At 35.5% G+C, this 25,000-nt stretch overlaps 2 protein-coding genes and 1 long non-coding RNA gene across 3 annotated transcripts in view; all 3 read left to right on the top strand.

Annotated features, from left to right (window-relative positions):
* LOC127793446 (NADH dehydrogenase [ubiquinone] 1 alpha subcomplex subunit 6) overlaps positions 1 to 3,160 on the top strand; it is an 8,819-nt gene extending 5,659 nt beyond the window's left edge. Inside the window, exon 2 of the mRNA XM_052324176.1 lies at positions 2,736 to 3,160. Within this exon, the coding sequence (XP_052180136.1) occupies positions 2,736 to 2,921 (186 nt within the window). The 3' untranslated portion in view covers positions 2,922 to 3,160. The remainder of the gene's footprint in view (positions 1 to 2,735) is intronic.
* A 4,631-nt stretch (positions 3,161 to 7,791) lies between these two features.
* On the top strand, positions 7,792 to 20,700 carry LOC127793444 (protein PIR-like; the record flags this gene model as incomplete). The annotated part of the gene is given in 14 exon segments (XM_052324173.1): positions 7,792 to 8,085; positions 8,417 to 8,489; positions 10,856 to 10,920; positions 11,137 to 11,214; positions 11,599 to 11,718; positions 11,807 to 11,877; positions 13,238 to 13,330; positions 14,562 to 14,631; positions 14,775 to 14,839; positions 15,087 to 15,231; positions 15,233 to 15,283; positions 15,366 to 15,517; positions 18,758 to 18,851; positions 20,485 to 20,700. Coding segments are annotated over 14 exon segments (1,347 nt in total), but the record flags the coding sequence as incomplete, so codon positions are not given.
* Positions 15,527 to 18,735, top strand: LOC127793442 (uncharacterized). Its single transcript, XR_008021427.1, has 3 exons — positions 15,527 to 15,731; positions 15,831 to 15,946; positions 18,233 to 18,735. It is a non-coding gene; the product is annotated as an uncharacterized LOC127793442 (long non-coding RNA).
* Positions 20,701 to 25,000: the final 4,300 nt, after the last annotated feature.

The raw sequence follows: 25,000 nt of genomic DNA, 5'->3' as shown, positions 1-25,000 counted from the left end.
TCCTCCTTCTCATTGGCACTTTTCTGTATATGCTCAAAAATTAGCTGTGTATTGTCATCAGGTATTGGAGTACCTATTTCTTCAAGAAAAACAGACTTGAAATCTTCCAAATCCAGAATTGCTGTGATCCTATCCTTTATCGAGTTCACAGCATCTTTTACTTCCTTTTCTTCAACAGATATCTCCTCAATTGGAGTATCTTTTACTTCCTCATCTTCTGCTGATTTTTCACTCAGAACTTCCTGATTCAATGCAGATACTTCAGCAACTTCCTGCGGATCAAAGGTCTTAGTAGGATTCCAGCAGAAGCTGGAATTGGTTCTGCAGTGGATCTTGGATAAAGATCCACTGGTATACCGACCTGATACATCCTTGCAAGCTGAATCAGCAATGCGTCCATTCGGCCCAGCTTTTGGCCAAAATTATCAAGACTTTCTCTGTATTTATCAAATTCTCTTTGCATCATGTGGTTGCCTTCCGCCATTTCCTCAAGTTACTTACCTCAGACAGTTCGTTGCTCCAAGGACAGCCTTCTTGTACTTGGATTTAGCAACCTGAGTAGGAGCCGTCGAGATCTATGGCGACTGCCTGCTGATATTTCAATCCACTCTGTTGCAGCTATGACAATTGGCCGTAATCACAGTTGGAATTCACCTAGCCCGCCTCACCTTCAAAAGTCGAACACAAATTGCCAGAGTTCCAACCGAGAATTGACCTGTAGGTATTGCCTCTTGGATTGGCTGCTCTGGATCTGCTTCGTCTTCAGCTTCTTGATTGCCTGAATTGCCTAGCCTTGCTTCGCTGTCTAGTTCGCAGGAATTCCGCCAGGATCTGCTTTGCCTTTCAATTATGGACCTCGATTAACTGGATTGGCGATGGACCTCGATTAACTGGATTGGCAATGGACCTCCATTAACTGGATCAGCAACGGAAATTACCTCCTCGTTCGATTGACGCTAATCTGGCTCATCGGAAATCGCTCAGTACTGTTTTGACTAACAGCAGAGAAACAGCCTCAAGATATTGCCACTATCAATTTCAACAACCGAAATCCAGCCACTTGGAAATCTCCTGAATCGGCTTCGGAACTTGCTTCTATGAGTCACCTAGCTCTGCTGATACTGTGTGTGCAATTTGCTCCACTGATTCATTGCTAAGTTGCGGCTGAATTACAGGAATTCTGATTTGAAATCGTTTCTAGCAGCCGCCATGAACCACCAGTCTAAATCACAGTTGGAATTGGCCTTCAGAAATCTGAACCAAACTGCTATGGATTTGCCGGGATCCAGCCAAGGATCGAACTGCTCTAATATCAAATGTCATAATCCTAGGGTTTACCTAGGGTTTAGAATGGGATTTGGAGGAAATTGAGGGAGAAAGAACAGAATGGGGGAGGGGAAACAGAACAAAAAGAGGGAGATAATAAGAAAGGGAGGAGAGTTCAAATGAAACAGAGAGGGAGAGAGAATTTGAGAGGAAAAACAGAATTCAATTCATTCAGTAGCTGCCATTCTCTACTTCTTTAGCCTATTTATAGGCTATTACATCCTTTCAGTTAGTAACTAACTATAGGTACAATACTACAACAGCCTAAGGTACAACAAAGAAAAATGCATGCATTTGAACAATTACTCCTATGCCCTTGGGGTCGTGATAGCTACATGATGAGAATTCTTTATGGTGTGATTTTCTTTTCAAGATGAACCCTCTTTTAACATATTGTACTAATTGGGCATTCCTTTTTGCTATCCATGTTGAAATTTGTTAAAAAAAGTTTCCCTATCCATCTTAGAATATGGTGATGTTGAACTAGTACATATTATTCATTAGTAACTACTTGTCTATGAGGGGGGGAAATCTGAGTTGCCATACCCATGGGACAAATTTGGAATGTGCCTATCCCCACATAAATTGGTAGTGGTCTATTCTCAAAATATTTCTATTTTTGTTTGTTGAAAGTAATGGTTTTCCTGCTACCATATAAAAAAGAAATGGTTTATCAACTTGCACGTATACTTCTCAATGTATTATAAAGTTGTGCCTGTTTGCCACCCCTTTCACTGCCAGCACCCCGCCAGCCTTTTTCTATTTGGATCTAATGGCAGGTTGGACAGCACATTGTTATAAAATGCTTTCATTCCAATTGGGAATGCGATATTGCTGTGGGAAAACTTGTGCGCTCTCCAAATCTGATTGTCTATGAGTTAGTCGTATGTTGCTACTGAGGAATCTGGTGATTGTTTTATTTTTTCCTTATTCTTTTTTGGGTTCTCTACAGTGACAGTTTGGCTAGTTCCTTTTACTGATTTTATGAACATCTTTGTGGAATATGTTTGGCAGTGATTGTGGCACATTTGGTCCAGAGGATTCTTCTTGGTTCTTAATTGTCAGAAACAATTGTTTCTGAAAGAAGGCTGCTTGCTTTCTAGTTATGGTAGTGTGGACCTTGACCATAATATATATAAGCTACATAGTTTGAACAGAAAAATGGCCTTCTTTTGAACCTCACTCATTAAATCTGACTTAAAATCTTGTGCTATGCCACAGTTGGCTTCCTGCCATAGAGGTCTCTTGTAAGCTGGTCAAATTGCAATTTCAATCTGGCTATGGCATGTTAATGCTCTCCTGAAGATACTCACTGCATGGCTAATCATCGCCTGTGCATATGTATAGTTTGCAGTACATATTGTGTGTTCAATAGTTCTCGTTGGTGATTGTTTTTGGTAAATCGGCAGGTGATTGACATGCTGCTCTTCAAGGCGATGGAAGAACTGAACGACATTGCGGAACATGCAAAACAACGGCACCACATCATTGGCCAATATGTGGTTGGTCGCACGGGGCTTGTGCAGGATTTGGGAACCAAGGATCAGGGCATCTCCAACTTTCTAAAGAATTTCTACAACACCAACTATTTCTGAACATTGTTAGAATATGTCCTCGCATCCCATGGGGTTTTTCTTTTCGTTCTGAGATTTTGCAAATAAGTACAAACTTGAAGCACTTTTGTGTCTGTTACTAGATGAAATCTTCATATTCATTTTTATCAGATGTCACTCTCTTGGAGCGAATTGCTATTTAGTCCGTTTGCTGTGTGGCAGTGTTGTCTGGAAAACAAAAAGGAAAAAATTGGCAAGTTATTGTATCTTTTGATGGTGCAGCTGCCATTACAAGTTGTTTTGATTTATGTGAATTGCACTGAAAGATACTGCAGGTATTTTATCTGAACTAAAGTTCTGGATAATTTTAGTAGGAGGGTGATAGAACGATCATGGAGTTCGAGTTATGTAAATAGTTATGTACAAAAATTACTTTCTTTTGGCGTGGAAGACAGCATTTTTAAAGGTGTACGTTATTTACAATGGAGAAGAGCAAGGGACCTGGTAACAAGATGGAAGTTTGTCAATTGTCATGAGCTCTTTCACTCTATTTTTCCTTTGTAAAGTAGAGCCACGTGATTATGTACTACATTTCCATGTGAAGGGTGATGCTATATATCTACATTTAGATAATTTTCAGTCTATGTGACATGTCTATATGGTCATCCAAATTTATTTTAATAAATTATTAAATAAAAAATTAAAAAAATGCATCCTGGGTTTTTCAACTACTCTAGCACTTTTACATCTTCCTTCATCTTCTCTCTCTTTCTCTCAAGAATCGTAGTACTCCTCTCCAACCATCTCCACCTGCCTTTATAGGCTCCGCCATCGTCGGTCGTCAATCCATTGTTGTGACACAGTGAGCAAAGAGAACTTAAGAATCACACTACACAGTGAGCGAGAGAGAACTCGCACAAGAAAATAATGTGTAAACAGCGACTAAAGACTGCTCCATTTTCTATTCATAACATTTTTTGAGTACCCTTTATTAATTGATTAACTCTTGTTATTTTTTGATATGTTTCTGAAAAATTTGTCCTTTTAAGTATTGACCATATTTATTTTTTAATATTTAAACTATGAAATTTAACAAGTAGTTGCACTCACAATTATTGTACACGGAGTTGCATGAAAATTTTCATTTTCAACTTTGTTGTATTTTTGTGTGCTAGACTGTGCTTGTATTATATATAATAGTACAAGATTAATGTTTGCATTTTAGTAGATTATAAAGTGATTGAGATGCAAGCACTAGAAGTTGGAATGCACTTTGATTCATTGGACAACTTTTACGAGTATTATAAACAATACTAGTAAAGAAAGCATCGTGATCATCTTGAAATCTAATATTTGTTTGCTTATCATGTTCTCGAGAGAGAAATTCAAGGTCTCAAAAATAAAATTACCTTAATCCTAATCCGTTGATGAAAATGGGGTGTAATTGGTATCGTCTTGTTTAGCATGGGTGGGATGTTTCCTCTGTTGGATATGTGCTCTTATGACTAATTTTAGTGACATAAAATGACTCGATCTTGTAATTCTTTAAATATTATTTAAATGACAAATTTATATTTTATTTAAATTAAATATGTATCCATTAGTATAATAAACAATGGATACCATCCTTAAGTGTTAAAATATGAATAACGGTTAATCCACAATTCATTATGCTACAAACATGTTCTTGCACATAGAGTTCCTAACCTAGATAGTAGCAACTCACAAAACCTAGCACATTGCCTTTCTCCTTATTCAATATGAGATTCTGAAAGATAAGATTAGTGAGTCTCATGTCATTCTGTATGAGATATAGAAGGAAGATGGATGGATGCTTATTGTAGGAACAAGTTCACTAAACGAGACTATTAACATTAAATCACAACTGTTTTATCTCACAAATCAATAATTCAATGTTAACTATAAATGTGTAACTAATTCTTAAACCTAAAATAACATGGATATCTGTATATTGATAGATTAAAATATCAACGATACTATATGATTATTCTAATCATGAATGATCATGCATATCTATATGTCTAGTTCAGTGATGCATGAGATATGTGTGCATTAGACATAAAATTTATCTCCAATTTCTTATTATTTTGATGATAAATTTTTTAACTTTGTCTAAAAGTTAGTGGCTTTCTAAGCAAGAAACACATCACCTTACTCCTTATAATTTCCATGTTAATGAATTGACAAGAATGCAGCAATATGTACTTACTTTCAAGGTAATTAAACCTTTCTTGTGTACTTTCATCTGATTTTTTCATGCATTTATTTTAATATATGTGTATTTATATGTCCTTGTTATTATATTAGGTCATGCCATACATTACTATAATCCAAATATGCAATTGGATGATGGCACTGGCTTGTAAATTTGAAACAAGAATGCATAAGAATCATACTTCTCGTGATTCTTGAGAGAGAAAGAGAGAGAAGAGGAAAGAAGACGATTCTTGAGAGAGAAAGACAGAAAAGAGAAAAGAAGACGTGAAAATGTTAGGATAGTTGAAAAGTTCATGACAATTTTTTTTATTTAATAATTTATTAAAATAAATCTGATTTGTTATACGAACATGTCACATAGATTTAAGATTGTTTATAATGTAACTATATAACATTAATTTTTAAGTAAGTAGGAAGAAGTGAAGTCCCATGATAGTTTTGATGTGTTGTGCATAAATTAAGATGGACCCATAGACAGACGCCTATTAATTAAATAAGTGGAAATTTGACCATTAAAGGTTTAAGAAAAAAAACCTATTACTTTTGACATGATATTTAGATAACGAGTTGAAAGAATACTCAATTTAGTTTTAAAAGTTTTAAAAACTCAAATTCAAAACTAAAAATAAAAGCAAAGAAAGCAACACTTCCAAACAAAAGATAGTGGTGTCGCCCTCATGGACATAATGTAATAATAAAGTACAAAGATAATAACAAGAGTACCGTATGTTTGAATTCTTGTGGCGTCTTGAAAGGTAGACTTATTGTTGGAAGACAACAGTAAAACTGTAAGACAGGTCGTCCACGTGGAGGCCAGGGTTATAGTGTGTTATATCGCTTTTTTGGGAGTTCCGTCCACATAACGTAAATGTAGGGTTCACGGGAACAATAACTGTTTCTCAAAAGTTCACTCCAAGTATATATAAACTATGACTATATCTGAATTTACTTGCAGAGTGAATCAGAAGTGAAAGTCACTCTTCTCAAAATTATTCGGACAAGACTCGAATACCTAAATCTCAATTAAAAAGAGAAAAAAAGATAGTGGTGTCATCAACTTAAGAGAAGAGAAAATGCAGTGGGGGTGGTGGTGGTGTCGGTCTTGACAGAAAAGTTCCGTTGAAGTTAAGGAGAAGCAAAGGCTAAAAGCATGATGATTTTATTTTGATATCGTATCCGTATCACAAAGCAACCCAATACCTCCATTTCATGCTGTTTGTTTCATCACATCATCGGTCCCTCACATTGGATTGCCCAACAACCCTTAATTTTCAATTCAGCCACCTTTAATTTGTTTATCTAAATCATTTACGTTTTCAAGTCTATTGTATAATAAACTTAATAAATTAATTAATTAAATTTTTATTTTCTAATTAGAGATTCAATTATTTTTTTTATTTTTTATTACATGATAAATTAAAGCATAAATTTTAATGAGGAACAATGTTAATTACCCTATTATTATAAATTATATAATAATAATAATTCTTTCCTTTATCATCATGAAATATTTATATATATATATTATACTTCTATGTTATTATCAATCCTTTAATTTGCTCCTCTATTATCATCAATTATAAAATCTGTAATTTTTTTACTTGAATGCCCTTAAATTTTAGGTCTCTTCGTCTCAATATTTTTTTTATCAAATTAATTGTCTTTTTAGAAGGTTCAAAAACACTGACTCCATATATTTCTATTGTTAAATTGGGTAATTCAACACAATTTAAATATTTTGTACTAAAGATGAAAAAGTATATAAAGAGATTTTATAATCATTTTTTTTATGTACATAGAAGGGTAGCTCACAATTATATTTTAACTGTGAAGGATAAGTCTTGTAATAGATTAAAAGGTTAGTGATTTTAGAGGTACTGAGTTTAAAATGTTTTGAATTTAAGTTTTGAGACTAATATGACTCCCTTATAAGGTATCTAAAATTAAAAGTTAAAAGACCAATAATATTATCATAAAAGTCTAATAAAATACTATAAAGACCATAAAATGAACTTTTAATTAAGACTACTTCTAAAAATTCAAAATTAATTTATCCATTGCATGGTTGAGTGGTCCAACATGTCTACCCAAGGAAAATGCTATTGATATTTTATGGATTACACTATTAATTATGTAATGTAATTAAAATATTTAAAATATCTCTCATTCAAGATGATAAAGTGAGGTGATTTGAAGCGATGAGACACATGACTAAAATATTCTTCTTTCAAGACAGTGAGACGACATGAGATGATGAGGCACAAAAAATATTATTGTCATTTATGATGTATTGCGTAAGTCACAATGTACCCCATGAAATACCTATAGCATGGTCAAACCCTAATCTCTTCTCAAATTGGAACCTTACTCTCTTGTAAGGACTATAACAATAGTTACTTCATAGGTTACACTATGGGTTATACAATATATCATAAATGATAAAAATACCCCTTAAGTCTCATTGCGTTTTAGCGCCTAGTGTTGCCTCAATACCTTGAATGAGGGATATTTTAGTCATGCGTCTCACCGCCTCACTTCATCACTTTAAGTGAGGGATATTTTGAATATTTTATTTATATTATGTAATCTATGATATAACCCATTAAATATTAATAGCATTTTTCCTCTTACAATTAAAGAAAAACATAAGTGCATTTTGGTCTATACAGTGGAATTTTGTCATTTCTTCCTGACTAGATCTTGAAATTTCAATTCCGGAGGGGAACAAAACTGGAGAACGGCGCAGACTGTTTTGAGTGTTTATGATCCTTCTCGCCGTTGCTGAAACTTCGAGTGAAGGAATACTAACGGTAAAGATTGAAGTAGCCCATTCGCAATTACTTCTCTTTGGATCTCGCAATTAACAGATTTGGTGTTGTTCTCAACTGATTGAGTTGGATCAAAGCGGTTGTAAATGGCGGTTCCCGTTGAAGAGGCTATTGCAGCTTTATCTACTTTCTCATTGGAGGTGAAGTTCAAGATCTGTCTGTTCATATTCATATTTACGTCCATCCACAGATTTCATTTTCATTCTGGGGTGTTCCAATTACGGTTTTTTTACATGGCTTTTCAACTGGGGGTTTGAGGGTTGTGATAATGCATAGATTGTATTCATCTCCGGGTGCTCCCAGTTATGCAGGCGAAGAAGCAGTAGGGTTTTGAAAACATTGCCTAATTACGGGACTGGCGCCGTGAAATATTTTAACATTGCCTAACTGGGGTTTTGTTTGTCCCTAATTCGTAGCTTTTGCTTTTTCTTGAAGCATGCATTGCTTATCTTTTATCTTGAAATATGGTAGGACGAACAACCAGAAGTTCAAGGGCCAGGCGTTTGGGTGTCAACCGAAAGGGGTGCAACAAATAGTCCAATTGGTATGTGTTTGTTTGTATTTGTTGTGTACGGTTCTGGTTATTTTTTTAACATATTATTTCATCAATTTTGGGAGACTTTATATATGATTGACCCTCTTATGTATTCAACTTCTTCTGTCATTATGTACCTGAGACTAAGTGGCTGTTCTTGGTAACTGAATTGTTTTCTGGAAGTATGAACAATAATGAGCTACAAGACTGAGCTTACTATAATATTCATACATAATTTTTTTGGTAAGATTTCGTTAAAGCTAAAAGAAAATTTTTATAAGGCGGCTATAAAACTAATCTTTTTTGTATGGGATAGAATGTTGGGCAGAAAAACATTTACATGTGTAAAATTTATCACTCTTATTAATCTATGTATTTTATTATTACTATTATTATTTTTGTTGTGGACGGGGAATAGGGGGGAGGGGATGTTTTCTGGTAGTCTCCAACTGAGCTTCTGGCTTGTTTTCAAGTTGAATTATTATTTATGATTTTATTCCATGAATGGATTGACATGTATTTTATGGATATCAGTGTTCTAAAATGCGCTAGGCGCTAGTCGGGTGCCAGATTGGGGCCTAGGGCCTTGGCGGACTGTTGTTTTTTTTTTTTTTAAGTTTTTGATGTAATTTCATGTTATTTTTAGATAAATCAAAGTTAAAGACAAATGAAACTTATATATATATGTTTATATATATATAAACAATAAACAATATATATATATATAAATGGTGCCTAGGCGTTGTTTTGTGCTTTGGCCACCTGGGCACCGCTTGGGCCGCCTAGGTGCCGCCTAGACCCGATTAATCGGGCTCGGTGCCTAGGATGCTGACTTGCATGTATTCGCGGTGGCAAGGGTCTGCCTAATGCCTAGGTGGCCGCCTAGGCATTTTAGAACACTGATGGATATTGTTGATAGTTTATATGTATAAGTTTGGGTTGAATGTAGAATAAAATATTTGTCTATATTTTGTTGTACTTAGGATCGCCACAAACACAGCCTACTATCCCTCCAAGACTCACCGATTACACTTCAAAGACTTAATCACACAGCACTCGACAGAAATCACAAGAATAGGAATACAAGACAGCAACAAAACCATACAAGAAACACAAGATTTTATCCTGATTCAGTCTCATAAATGAGACCTACATCCAGACTGTCTTGGGCACCATGAAATACTTCAATATCTTGAATCCTTACAGCGATTGCATGCACTAGAAACTACCTCTTTTTCTCAGAGTCTAAAACCCTAGACTATACAGAGAAGAACACCCCAAGAGAACATACAAAATAACCCTCCTCTCAGTCTAACACATTCTCGCTCAACCCTCTCAAGATATCCACTGCTTTCATACCTTTCCCGAGCCCTCCCAGCCCCTATTTATAAATCATAAGGGCGGGCAGGTCAGATATAACTAACTGACCCTCCTGACCGAAATTAACCACTTTTCGGTCAGCTAAAAAACAAACTAATAACCACTCATTACATTAGGGAAATATGCTACCAGATTTACTAAAAGAAAACCGCTAAGTACAGAAACAAAAAACTAAGACAAATGACTTCACATATTTAAATGCTCTAATGTGCAGGGTCATCCAGGCCATCTGCTTATCCAAAACGTTAATTTAACCAGCGTACATGCTTCACATCTTCACATAAACTTTAAAATTATGCATATAATAATTTTTTTTTCTTGTTTCATTTTATTTTTCCTTAATTTTGTAAAACTGGCTGCAGAGCTCTGAGAGAAACTGAAATGCTCTCCCCCCCCTTCCCTCCCTCCCTCTCTCTCTCTCTCTTCCACCCCCCCCCCCCCCCCCCTTTCCCCCCCAAAAAAATAAGAGAACTTATCAACGTAAAATACATTTCAAAACTGGGTCTAACCAGGAATATTATACATGTATTTAACAATTAATTTTTATCTTTGTAGACTTATGATATTAAATGGCTGGCATTGAGGTTAGCAATTTCATGTTGCACCTATGTTTCATTCTTAAAGTAGTTAAAGCATCCATAATTTGGCTGCTTTCTACTTTATTCTTTATCTGGGTAATAGAATTTGTACAAAAGTTTAAAAGCTCAATTTCTTATAGTTGTTTTAGTTTAATTATTTTATTTTTGAAATACCCTTGTATTTCCCGTACACTGGTTATACAGCTACAAGTATTATAATCATTTGATTGGTGGTGAGGTTTGAACACTAATCACTGCTTTCTCTGATACCTTATTATGAACCATTTCAACTAACAGCTTAAGCTGGTGAACTTGATTATTTTGTGTCATTGGCAATAGTACATCTCTTATTCCCTCTCTCCCTCTTTTCCCTTGCTAGTATAATTGATATTTTGTTTTTCCTTTTTTGTTTTGTAGAGTATACTGATGTTTCTGCATATCGCCTATCTTTATCAGAAGATACAAAGGCTCTCAATCAGCTGGTATGCCATTCTTCCTTCTATATCTTGTTCTAGGACTAATTTAAAAGAGTTATTTTTCTTTATAAGATTAAGATTAGCAACATTACGTTGTGATCCTCCCCATTTTAAATCCATAAAATATTCACTAATTATCTCCTTGGAGTTTTCATATTTTATTTGATTTACCTATATAAGTTGGTTTTAACTTTTTTTATTTTTTCTCTGGGACCTGTGCAGAATGCCCTTATCCATCAGGGAAAGGATATGGCATCAGTGCTCTATACATATAGGAGTTGTGTCAAAGCACTTCCTCAGGTTAATACAACTTCAGCAATGACTAGAACATTGTTCTGTCTCCCAGCTCATTGTTCTTTTGAGTATCATCTTCTGGAGCAATTATGATTATAGATCAATTATGATTATAGAGCAATTATGATTATATTATTGTCCATGTAGCTGATCTTATGTGGCTGGGAAAAGTATTCTAGTTGAGTTTTATTTTATGTGGTGCTATGCTTGGACAATTAATGTTTGTATTCTTCAAATTATATGGGTCAGCTTCTTCAAGTTTAGCATAGCCGTGTTTATAAGCTCATTCGATGTGGATAGTTGCAAGATTGCATTGCACCAATATGCAACATGTTAAGTATTCTATTCCCCTTGCATCCTTTTTATTGTATAAATTTGTGAATTTGGCAGCTTCCAGACTCCATGAAGCAAAGCCAGGCTGATTTATATCTGGAAACTTACCAAGTTCTAGACCTGGAAATGAGTCGTCTCCGTGACATACAGCGATGGCAAGCATCAGCTGCCTCTAAAGTATGAGAATCATTTCCTTTAGTTCCAATATCCACCAATGTTGACGATTATTTTTAAGGTTTTACCAGGGCATGATGTTCTGATGCAGCTAGCAGCTGATATGCAACGGTTTTCTAGGCCTGAGAGGCGTATCAACGGCCCTTCTATAACTCATATCTGGTGAGTTGTCACTATATTTATGTGTCAGTTTTTGATCAGATGGGTGTATCTAAAAAAACTGAAGAATTGGCTGTCTTTTTATTGAATGTGTAATTAATTTGGCATACAGAAATATACCAAATTACCCGCACCAGGACAAAATCAAAATAGTTATTATGCATAAGAACAGTTAAAGAAAAGTAAAAAAAGAGAATGACTAGAAGTCAAAGAGGATGAAGGTTGTAGGCAATATTGGATTGGAATCTTTGCCAAAGACCTGTATAAACACTGTTTTTACTTGGTCAGTTAGATTAAATAAAGAGATATGGTTGTTTGTATGTTCTGCATGGGGAAAAAGCCATATGTATGCAAAATTGTCATTTTTATTTGCTTTGACAAGCAGGCGCATATGCATCATATATGCCTAGCTTGGTGCAAATATAGTCAACTTGTGTATCACCTTTTATTTGATAATATTGGTTGTCCTTTCTGCGGCCACTTTGATGAATCTGTGTATCACCTTTTCCTCCTTTGTGAGGAAAGTTGGAGTTTTTGGTGTGAGGTATTTCAATGGTGGGGTTTGTTTTGGATGGCTCCCAGGAATATCTTGGAGATGTTTGATTAGTTGGGGGGTTGGGGGGGAGTTATGTATGTGGGAAAACTATCAAAAGATCTTGGTTCTCTGTCTTCTTCAGCTGAATGTAGACTTTATGGCTTGAGAGAAAGAGAGTGTTGTTCGACAATGTTTTGGTTCCTTCAGCTGATCTGTTCAGACTTACTATTACACATCTATTTTACTGGATTAAGGCTTGGGACCCTCATTCCCATACTCCTGCTCAAAGCTTATATTGAGTGCAGACCCATTGCATTTTTGGCAGTAGAGGAGGTGGTTGGTCTCAGCTTCAGCTTGGTGGTGGTCCTGCCTCCTTGAGAATGGCTGTCTTTTGGCTAATAACAGCAGCTGAGGGTGGTTTCAGTTTCCTGTACTTTATTCCCTTCAGGATTGGGTGGCTGTTGACCTCTGTTTTCTCCTTAAGTCTCATTTGGTGGTGTGAGGGTTTTGATCTGTTTGGGTTGTTGTTTTTGTTGTTCGTTGTCTCTCCTAAATTAACTAATAAATTTGTATCTTCTTTAGAAAAAATGCAATTTATGATTCCAGTTCCCACTTTGGAAGGAACACATTTATTTTTCATTAGTTTCAAGTTGTATTGTTACGGGTCATGCTTACTTATGAGGAAAAAAGACGCGCTTTATTGCAAATATAAATAATTACATCTGGAGGCATTAATTATTTAACTTATTTTCTGTAATTCTCAATTTCCTTTTTCATGCCTATTGATGGTGTTAGTATATTCTTTGGTAACATTATTATTTGCTACAGGTCCATGTTGAAGTTACTCGATGTTTTAGTGCAACTCGATCATCTTAAAAATGCAAAAGCAAGTATACCTAATGATTTCTCTTGGTATAAGAGGTATGCCTGTTATATCTCACTGCTTTTCGATCCATTTCATAGTTTTGGTTATGCATGTACTTTGTTGTTGTAAGTGTTGTTATTGTTATTATTTTTGTGTGTGTTATGTCAAGATTTAGTTGTGCACTTTCTGTGCTCCATTTCCCATTTGTTTAATCTTTTTTTTTTTTCCTTTTCTTTTGTGTTTATGTGTTTCAGGCAGGGGAGTGTTATAGCCAGGATAACCTAGAGAACTTTTCTTGCAGCATCACAGTTTCTTAATTGTCTTTGGACTTTTTAGCTGCGTTTGCACTTTGGCTATTTCTTTATGCCTTCTCTTTTTGGGTCTTGGAAAGCTGAAAATTACTAAGCACATTATGAGCTTTTCTGTTTTGCTCCTTCTTGTTCATATAATTTGAACTCCTAGCTGTTGGTTTAATCATCTTATATTGTGCATATAAAAGGTATATGATACTTTTGATAAGTAAAAAGATTTGCTTGATTCAGTTAAGGCCATATTTATTTCAAAAAGTGACGGTTGTTTTATTTTTTTTCCTGATAGTAGGGTTATGTACTCAGAATGTATACATTTATGCATGCAAAATTGCATAGCATACCGAAGTGCAAAGTATCTGCTGTATTGTCCAAAATGCCAATGCCATGGCAATTGATTATGAGGAGCTTTTCTGTTAAAGATTTTGTTCTTAGATCATAATTCTTCTGAGATTAATGCCAAAATTGTGCTTGGAAGTCTTATTGTACTGCAATTAATCCCCAAGCCCTAGTTTGAGGTTTTTTTTTTTTAATAATTCTGTGCATTGAATCTCTAACTTTCCTGTAAACTTCATAAACATTTATCCTGTAAATATGCAACATTGTCTTGGCGTGAAATATTGGCAAGATAAATCAAGAGTAGTAAAGGATTCAACAAGTCCTGAAATAGCGAGGATGAAGCCTCACTGTTTGACTAAAATTGAATAGCGTACTTCTCATCAGTTCTAGCAAATTTGCTAGAACATCCTTTTTGGCAGTACTCAGCACACTGTTTCTACTGCCTCTTTACATTTTAATACTTACTTTTCCAGTCTTAGGCCTTTATGCATGATCTGCTCTTCTTGAACGTATCTTTTATCACTAAATGATATTTCGAGTGAAACTTGTTTTCTTGCCTGAGAATTATGAGCTTTTTCTACGAGTAGAAAATAAATAACCGTCGTTCGATTCAGCATCATTTTGTTTCCTAATTTGCCAGGACCTTCACTCAGGTGAGTGTTCAGTGGCAAGACACTGATTCAATGAGGGAAGAGTTAGATGATCTACAGGTGTGTCTACTTTCTTCTGTCTCCAGATAAGAGTTGCAAATGTTGCATGTACTCTTTAATTGTTCCTTTTATTTGTTGCTAGATGTTATATGTAGCAAGCTGATTAAGCACATTCATTACCTTACATAATAATTATTCTGCAGATTTTCTTGAGCACGAGGTGGGCAATTTTGTTGAACTTGCATGTTGAGATGTTTCGAGTAAACAAGTATCCCTGTATAGAACTGTTATTATTTATGTTAATCATTTCTGTATATATCCAGAGGGAAAACAAAATAATTTGTTGAAAAAGAGAGAGTTATTCTGCTTGTGTGGCGGTTCATTATTCACTTTGCAATTCAATTTTTCTTTTTGTCCTGGAAAGCAAGTAGACTAATTGAGTTTCATTGCTAACTAGACCAGCAATAACTATATCTCATTTGTTTATTCCTTTCAAGATCCTTGACTTGAAACAGTGTAGAAGACATTCTTCAAGTCCTCATTGTCTTTGCTGTTGAGTCCCTGGAGTTGGATTTTGCTCTCCTGTTTCCTGAGCGCTATGTTCTTCTCCGTGTTTTGCCTGTTCTTGTTGTCTTAGCGACATCTTCAGACAAAGACAGGTGAGTCACTCTATAAGAGGGTCAAAATAAACCGACTGATGAATATATTCAAGGTATGTTATTTATTTTAAACTTAAGTTTAGAAATTTAATTCATGGAGGGATTTTCTCACTAATGGATGTTTCTTTTGTTTAGAATGATCCAGTTATACCTGCCTTTCCTGATCTTCATCTATCTCCAGCTGCAATTTTGAAAGAGTTATCAATGTACTTCCCAAAATTTTCCGCTCAAACTCGTCTCCTCAGTCTTCCAGCACCTCATGAGCTTCCACTACGGGAAGCACAAGAATATCCTACTAAACCTCTCATCATTAATTCTTTACTTTAATCGTCAGTTTGATTCCAAGTTGCCTTTTCTATTTTCTCCATTTTTTTTTGGCTATCTAATGCCCTCTGTCTTTGGAAGGATTTGAGTTAGTCATTATTGTTTCTGATTCAAGTTGGTGTCAGTGCCTCATTTTACAACACTGAAGGTGGCCTGCTAGCAATTCAGTTAAATATGGTACTGAGTGACAAATATTTTGACATATGTGCCAAACACTGTTTAAATTGTTATATTATTTTTTTCACTTCTTTTGGTTAACTCCTAGATACTCTACAGACAGTTGGGAGAACTAGATACTCTACGAACACATGGGGGAACCTATGCCCATCATGGCATCTTGCTTATCCATTGCTTTAACAAATTGAAACCACATTACAAGTATTAAAAATAAGGTAAAATTGAATAAGTAAGTAGAAATGATGTCTCCTTTTAAATTATATAATTTTAGGAACCTTAAATTTCCATAGTTCTGATCATAAGAGTTATGCAAAATTATATATCAGATTTTTAATCACACATTTTCCCTATTATGTCAACTGTGAGTCTTTTTCCTGCATGCATACTATTATATCAGATTTTTAATCACACATCAAGTAATTTATTATTTGATGTGTCCCTCCAGTATGGTGCTCTAATTGATTTGTGAACTATTGTGTTGGCATGTCTATATTCCTTGCCCATATCCATGCTTGTTAGAGTTGAACGTTGTACAGTTTGATGTAGTTGAAACGAAGTAGTATATCACACTGTGCTCTGAAATAGCAAAGCTTATTCTTCACGTCTGTTCTAAGCAAGACTGAATTTTTAGAATTCTTGTCTTGATTGGAATTCCAGTGTCATGTGGATTATTTGTGATAAGCATTTTGACATGTCTTTTAAATAAATAGAAACTTTTGCCCCTATTATGGGAACTGAGAGAACTTCAGACTATGTGGAGATCGTCATCGTCATTGTGTTGTTCTTCATCTTGTTGAATACTGTGGTGCCAGTATTACAGAAAACAGAGAGAATAATTTCTGTGTATTGACTCTCAATGAAATGCTTTACATGTTTCCCTTTCTATAGGAAAATACAAGGCACTAAAAAGGAATTAAATAAATACTCTAGCTGAACTACAGCCAAGCTTTCCTAATTTACAGAAGTTGACTAAAACTATGTTTACAGAAAGGAAGAGCTACCAAATCTCTAAGAATTCTGCAATAGCCCAGCCAAATCTTCCATTTTTCAACAGTCAACACTCCCCCCCAAGCTGGCTTGAAGATATCTTCCATTGCCATCTTACCAATCAAACTGTCAAATTGCTTCTTATGTAGCCCCTTTGTAAATATATCAGCAATCTGATCGGTAGTTGGAATGTATGGCATGAAAATGAGTCCATTATTCAGCTTTTCTTAAATAAAGTGTTGGTCTACTTCCACATGCTTTGTTCTGTCATCAAGAACCAGATTATGAGCAATTGAAGTTGCTGCTTTATTATTGCAATATACCTTCATGGGTGAAGGGTCAGAGATCTTCAACTCTTCTAACAACCTTTTAATCCACATCACTTCACAAACTCTATGAGCAACTGATCTAAATTCAGCTTCTGCACTACTCCTAGCCACCGCATTTTGTTTCTTGCTTCGCCAAGTAACAAGATTTCCTCCAACAAATGTACGATAGCCAGAACTTGATCTTTTATCAGTAATACCCCCAGCCCAATCTACATTAGTGCAGGCTTCAATTTGTAGATGTCCTCGTTTCTTAAACAATAGACCCTTTCCAGGAGTCCCTTTCAAGTACTTTAATATTCTGTACACAGCACCAATGTGTTCCAGTCTTGGTGAATGTATGGATTGACTCACCATATTGACTGCTAAAGCTATATCTGGATGTGTATGGGACAAATAAATCAGCCTCTTAACGAGCCTTTGGTACTGCTTGTTCACCACATCTTCGGTTTTGGCAGATTGTAGCTTTGAGTTGGGTTCAATCTGTGTTTCAGCCGCTTTGCTACCAAGCAAATCTGTTTCACCAAGCAAATCAAGTACATATTTGCGTTGATTGGCAACTATACCTTCCTTAGACCTAGCGACCTTCATTCCAAGGAAATACTTCAACGTACCCAAGTTTTGATCTCAAAATCATCAGCAAGTCTCTTCTTCAATATTTCCATTTAAGCATTATCATCACCTGTCGATATTATATCATTCACATAAACAACCAAGATAGCATTTTTTCCATCTCTTGAATGTTTATAAAACATAGTATGATATGCTTGGCTTTGGCAGTAACCATGACTTCTTACTGTGTTCCCAAAGTGTTCAAACCACGCTCTAAGGGATTGTTTGAAGCCATACAAAGACTTCTTCAGTCTACGAACTTTATCTTTACCAAACCTTTCCTTGAAGCTAGGTATAGGTTCATAAAAACTTTCTCTTCCAAATCCCCATTTAGGGAGGCATTTTTTACACCCAACTGATGTAAGGGCCAAGCCTATAGCCTTGGGCTGGATAATGTGACAATGATGCTAAGGGAAAAAATGAGTCTTGAACCTTGGGAGGGTGCAACTGATAGTAAAATGTATTGATAGGAAGTTGCCATCATATTGTGTGTGCTTGTGGATTGACTATGTGTATTCATGCCATATAAGCCCCTGCTAAGAATATTTTCTCATGCATTGCATTTTAACATTCCAGATCATGCAATGGATGGGAAGGAAGATCAACCTGGGCTAGGTAAGGGTGGGAAGGCTGCATAGAATCATGTATACATCTTTAAAGCAAGTAATAGCTTGTTTGATAGTATCTTGATGTATTAAAGGCACAGACGTGGTATATTTGGAATAAGAATATTATGATACATTCATACTTGGTGTTTTCTTAGTTAATGTTATGCTTGTATATGCATGATAAGAGGTGTGACATTAGTGAAATCCCTGATAATAAAGACTAGACCTGAGACTGAAATTGGAACTGAGGGCCTACCCATACATCAAGGTATCAGAGAGACATCCATCTAGTGGGAAGGCTCCCTTGCAGCTCCATGTGGTGGGGTTTTGGGGTGGAACCCTACTGGGGGACGGGCCCTGCATCCTTAAGTAACCATAATCTTTAACTTGTGGCTGCTATACTTGAGTAGTTTTATCTGTTACCATCTTCCTTTGGGTTTGATAATAATCTCTCTGTTATATATTTTTAGTGAATCCTTGACATAGAATTCACTTATCAGCGACATTATTTAATCATCAATCACATTGGAGCAATTCGAGCCGAACATGATGACTTCACAATACGTTTTGCTTCAGCAATGAACCAGGTATTCTTTCCACGCATCTACCCCCCTCCGATACCACATACCAAGATGCATTTGATGTATATGAATTGTACATTCTATCTATGATGTTTAACCAAAATGCACCAGCAAAGGGAGTGGAACTGAAGTAGATGGGATGCTAAGCAACTGAACTAAACTATTACACAAAATTAACCATATTTTCTATAAAATTCAAAATAATCAAACAGAAACTGCTAATTGTTACTACATGGAAGAAAGCCACAAATTTTTGAATCTATTTGGTAGTTTGTTTTCAAAATACCTATTTATTACCTCCAAAAACATTAAAAATGGCAGAAGGGGGATGATACTCCATGTGCACCCCCACTCCCTCCATCATCTCCATGCCCTCAATTTGCATCTTCTACCATTTTCTCTCATCCTTTCCAATCAATGAGCAAATCCAGTTCTTGCTATAACTACACAGGCCTTTTCTTGCTAGACATGTTATTTTACCATGAATGCTGTTGTGGTTAATTGACTGCCTTATCTCTTTGCAAATGTAACACCAAATTAGGCATTTATTTTTTACCTAGTATCAATTGTGAGGACATTCTTGTGTTGTCAATTGAACAAATAGAAGGCACTTTAGAACCCCAAATGTGCCTTTAATATGGGTATCTCATGAGGAGCATATTATAGCTTCACTGCAGATCTCTGCAATTAAAAGGAATCTACCAGGAACCTTATTTATCTCTCTTTTCTGTGTTCATACCTTAAAAAGCAACAGATTCTGCTGTTTTGTGAATCTCTTATTTATTATGTGATCTGGTCCATATTGTCATAAAAGGTGGGAAATGTCTCTCTCATCTTTAGATCCCAAACTCCATATAAAGTCTGTACCTTCACGGTCCTTCAATCTCCTCATGCAATCTTATCTACTAGTGACAACTTTCTGTACAAATATTCTGCTCTCTCCGTTACAGATATATGTGGCAATTTACGGAGCCAGTTGTTTTGGCATTATAAGGCTCCTATTACCCAATCCATCTGCATGCATTGCCAAACAAATAGTGCTCTGGTCTTTGATGTTTTTGTGAGAAAATAATTATGAGAGAAAAACCTAAAAGATTAGCTTCTCTTAGGTTGTTATTTATAATAGGCATAACGAGCCTTAAACACGTACGGGCTTAACCTATAGGCTTAATCTAATTACAAATAATTATAAATAAAACACACACATACAATAATTATAATATATACAATTATACTAATAATTCTAACAGTTTTAATTTAACTTCTCACTTGGACCTTCTGATTGAAAATTACTCTGTTGTTGCTTGAGGTGGTCTTAAAATAACAGGACAATGTCATATATGAATGTTGAGCTCTGGTGAGTCTTTCTATGATATATTGATTTTCCCAGAAAAAAAGAAAACAATGTTCCTTAAACAAATAATGTATTCCACCCCATGACCCAAAAACAGGAAACTTGAATATCCTTAATGCATTCAATTGTCAAAATTTATTTCTGTTTCTCATTGTTTATTAAGCAGTTTACATTACAATTCTCTTTTCTGTCATCTTAATTTTTCCTTTTCTGATTTTTTTTTTCTTTCCCTAGGGTTATCAAAATTTGTAATTCATGTTTTTTTCTGGTTCTTGCTTTATGCAGCTATTGTTATTGAAGTCAATGGATAGTGCAGATATTGAGTGGTGCAAGGAAGTCAAAGGAAACATGTATGATATGGTTGTTGAAGGTTTTCAGCTCTTGAGCAGGTGGACCTCTCGCATTTGGGAGCAATGTGCATGGAAATTCTCTCGTCCCTGTAAAGATCCAGTTCCTACAGAGTCACATGAGATATCGGCATCATTTTCTGACTATGAAAAGGTTTTCATTTTAATCTTTTTTCCTTTTCCCTTGTGTCTTATATATACATAGTATATTTTGTATTTGTTGCTTTTGTCTGTTTGGGTTTACTTGGAGATGCTATTATATGGAAGTGAAATTTGCTGTACTTCTAAATTCTCTAATTTATTGGGTCCATTAGTTTGATTATGTTCCAATTTAAATCTTCCATAGTTGCTTAATTATTCTTGTTGAAGAACTGTATTATCTCAAGATTGCTATTGCTGTCTATATTCGTATTGATTTTATTATCATTGTTATTGTTATAAAAATCAGTCTTGTTGTTATGGCAAACAAAATATATGGGCAATAAAACTAATAATGTAGTATGACCAAGAAAATGGAAGTTTCAACACGGTGTGGCTGATAAGGCCCTTAAGCTCGAATATATTTAAGGAAATTACAAATGACCTTTGGAGATATCTCTAGCAAAGCCCACATTTTTGCAAGAACTCTACCTTCTCAAAGCTAACTTAGGTGTCATGGGGCTGTTTAGTTGTGGAAAATGATTTCCAGTTTTCCATAAATCTCTAGTTTTCATTTTCCATAGGAAATTTGAAAAACGTGTTCAATTATTAGAAATACAGAAAACTAATTTCTAGTCTAAAAAATTGGAACATATGTTCAAATAAAGGAGAGATATTTCAATTTCTTTTGTGTTACTTGTGTTACAGAACAGAATGGAGATGATTTGTGGAACATTGTTAGAAAATCACGTTTTCCAAATCTCCAAGTTAATAAGGAAAACTCAAAAAACTTATTTTATGAGTTTTCCAAGTTCAGTTCAATTCTGGAAATCCGTGTTTTTGCAGATCTTCATTTTGTATTTGGAAAATTCTTGTACTTGAACAAGTTCTATAACTTTTCGTTTTCTGTGAAGTAGTTTTCTGGAAAACTAGGGCAGTTTTCCACAACTGAAAAGCCCCTAAATGCACCTAGGATTTTCTAAAATCAGACATGTTTGGGCTGAAAGCCAACAGATTGTGTTCACAATTTAGGCATTCTTTATTGATACCAAACTATGATGAATACTCGAGGAATAAGGGTTCAGATTGGTATTGTAAAAATGTAAGATCATCATTTTAGGTCCAGAAACATTTCTTAGCGGTCCTGTTAATGTAAAAATGATATGATTGGCGGTCCCAGATTTACGGACAGGTTTCTCTGCAGTTCCCTATGAGAGTTTGTGAATTTGGTGTTCATAGATGTTAAGAATAGGCAAGGAAAACTTGATTTTATTCCCAGCATACAACTCAATATATATACATTATACAGTTTAGGAGAAAGCACTCCCCACTTCCTTAAATTCAGGATCCACTACCCAACTACTAATCTGAACACACAACACAACTTGAGGGCCATAACTCCAGCCCACTAATAGACCATACATCAGAAAAACAAACTAAATAACTGTACAAAAACAAAAAATCACAAATCTTATAAATCTGTAACCATTTTCCTTATTTCCCAACACACCCCCTCAAGCTGGAGAATGGATGTCATCCATTCCTTGTTAGCCTCTGAAAGGCTATTCTAGGAAGGCCTTTGGTAAGTAGATCTGCCAGCTGACTTCCTGTAGGCACTAATGGAGTACAAATTAGATTGCTTTCTAGCTTTTCTTTTATAAATTGTTTGTTAACCTCCACATGTTTAGTATGATCATATTGCACTGGATTGTGTGCGATATTAATAGCTGATTTGTTATCACAATACAGCTTCATAGGATCCTTTCATTTGACCTTCAGATCTTCTAGAATTATCTTAATCCATAGTAATTCACAAATTCCAAGTGCCATAGACCTGACTTCAGCCTCTGCACTTGATCTTGACACCACATTCTGCTTCTTACTTCTCTAGGTAACAATATTTCTCCCTAGAAAAGTACAATATCCAGATTTTGATCTCCTATCAACCATTGATTCTGCATAATCAGAATCCGTATAGGCTTCAAGGGTCAATTCTTGTTCTCTTTTGAATAGGATTCCTCTACTTGGTGTGCCCTTTAGATAATGCAGAATTTTGTGGACAACCTTTAGGTGAATTTCTTAGGATTGTGCATAAATTGGCTAACCACTTCCACAACATATGTTATATCTGGTCATGTATGTGCTAGATAAATAAGTCTCCCAGCTAATCTTTGGGAGAGACCTTTATCTATTGCTACATCATCTGGACTGTTCCCTAGCTTATGGTTAGGCTCAATAGGAGTCTTAGCTAGTCTACATCCTAGCATGCTAGTTTCTATTGATAAATCTAGGATATATTTCTACTGAGATAAAAAAATGCCTTGCTGAGAGTGAGCTACTTCAATACCCAAGAAGTACTTCAGCCTACCCAACTCCTTAATTTCAAATTCCTTTACTAAACACTGCTTTAGGCTTTCCATTCCCTCCAAATCATCTCTTGTCATTATGTTATCATCCACATAAAGCAGCAAAATAGTGAGTTTTCTGGCAACTGAATGTCTTATAAATAATGTATGATCACCTTGGCTTTGTTTGTATCCCAATTTGAGCATGGCTTTAGTAAATTTTAGGTCAACTTAGGCTTGGAATTGATCTTGGAAAACTAAGAATGAAGACGAAGAGGCTTAGAAGGAGAAAGAAGGAAAGAGGAATGAAACATATTGAGAGAGCTGGTATTGGGTAAGAGCGATGACCAATTACTGAAGTTCTTGGGAGAAAGAAGGAAAGAGGAATGAAACAGATTGAGAGAGTTGGTATTAGGTAAGAGTAGTGATCAATTGCTAAAATTCTTGGGGATAAGAACTTTCTTAAGGAGGGGGGAATTGTCATGACCTCGAGGATCCCCAAGGATAGAGTAGGAAATATAATAGCATTTAGTTTACATGCAGTATCATATTTTGTAATTTCCTTTTCTTTTTATGTTATAGATATTTGTTTTAGCTATAGATAGCTATTGTCTCTGTTGTAACTACACGTGGGTGCATGTGCAATGCTGTGAGGCTATATAAGCCACAGCTAGAGAGGATGGAAATGTATGTTGAAATGATATCTTGAATTCATTTTTCCCTCTCTCATTCTCCCTTGTTTTTTTCTCATTTCTCTTGATTTCTTCTCTGTCTCTCCCTCCAGTTCTTCTTTGTTTCTCTACTGAATTCTTCCAATTTCCTTCCTAGACCCTAGCTAAACCCTAGGGTCATGACAAGTAAGGAGGGAATTTTTATTTCTCAGATAAAGTACAAATTGGATCTACTAAAGTAGACAAGTAAGCTTAGCTATAAGCCAGCGAGCACACCCTTGGAACCCAACTAGAAGGCTAAGGAGGATGGAACAGAAACAACAGTGTATAAAGGTAGATACCAAAGGTTAGTGGAAAGACTAATTTATTTATCTCTTACACGACCTGATATTATATATGCAGTGAGTGTAACGAGTCAATTTATGCATTCACCTACTAGCAAACATTTTAATGCTACTTACCATATTCTAAGATACCTTAAAGGGACTCTTGGTAAGGGGATCTTATTTAGGAAAAATGAAGACGGAGGAGTTCAAGGTTTTGTGGATGCTGATTGGGTAGGTTCCTTAGAAGACAATAAATCCACTTCTGGGTATTGCGCTAAAGTATGGGGTAAACTTGTGACATGGAGAAGCAAGAAACAAAGTGTAGTAGCTAGAAGTAGTGTTGAGGCAGAATATCGAGCTATAGCTCAAGGCATATGTGAGGTAATATGGCTAGGGAAGTTTATGGAAGATTTGAAGGTTCTTGTTGAATCAAAGAACTTAGTGAGGTCTAGCCTCTTTCTATTAAGATTTATAGTATGAATGTACAATAATTAAGGCTAAAAATACTCCTAAAATTAAGGCCTAGTTGTCTTCTAATCATAGATAGTCTAATAGCTAATTGACAGCTAATCAACACTCCCCCTCAAGCTAGAGCATATAGATCATATGCACCGAGCTTGTTACAAATGAAACTAATATGAGGACCCCAAAAAGACTTAGTGAAGATGTCTTCTAATTGATTGGTTGAATTGACAAAACTAGTGGCAATACATTCGGATAGAATCTTTTCTCTGGTGAAATAATAGTCAATTTCTATGTGTTTGGTCCTCTCATGAAAGACTGGATTTGAGGCTATATGCAAGGCGGTTTGATTATTACAGATTAATTTCATTTGTGTTACCTTGCCATATTTTAATTCTTGAAGCAATTGTTTTAGCCATATAAGTTCACATGTTGCCAAGAGCATAACACAGTATTCTGCTTTGGCACTAGACCTAGCAACCATATCCTACTTCTTACTCTTCCAAGATACC

Source organism: Diospyros lotus, unplaced genomic scaffold (genome assembly GCF_014633365.1).
Source record: "Diospyros lotus cultivar Yz01 unplaced genomic scaffold, ASM1463336v1 superscaf6, whole genome shotgun sequence".
Lineage (NCBI taxonomy): Eukaryota > Viridiplantae > Streptophyta > Magnoliopsida > Ericales > Ebenaceae > Diospyros > Diospyros lotus.
This window is presented reverse-complemented; position numbering and strand designations above follow the sequence as displayed.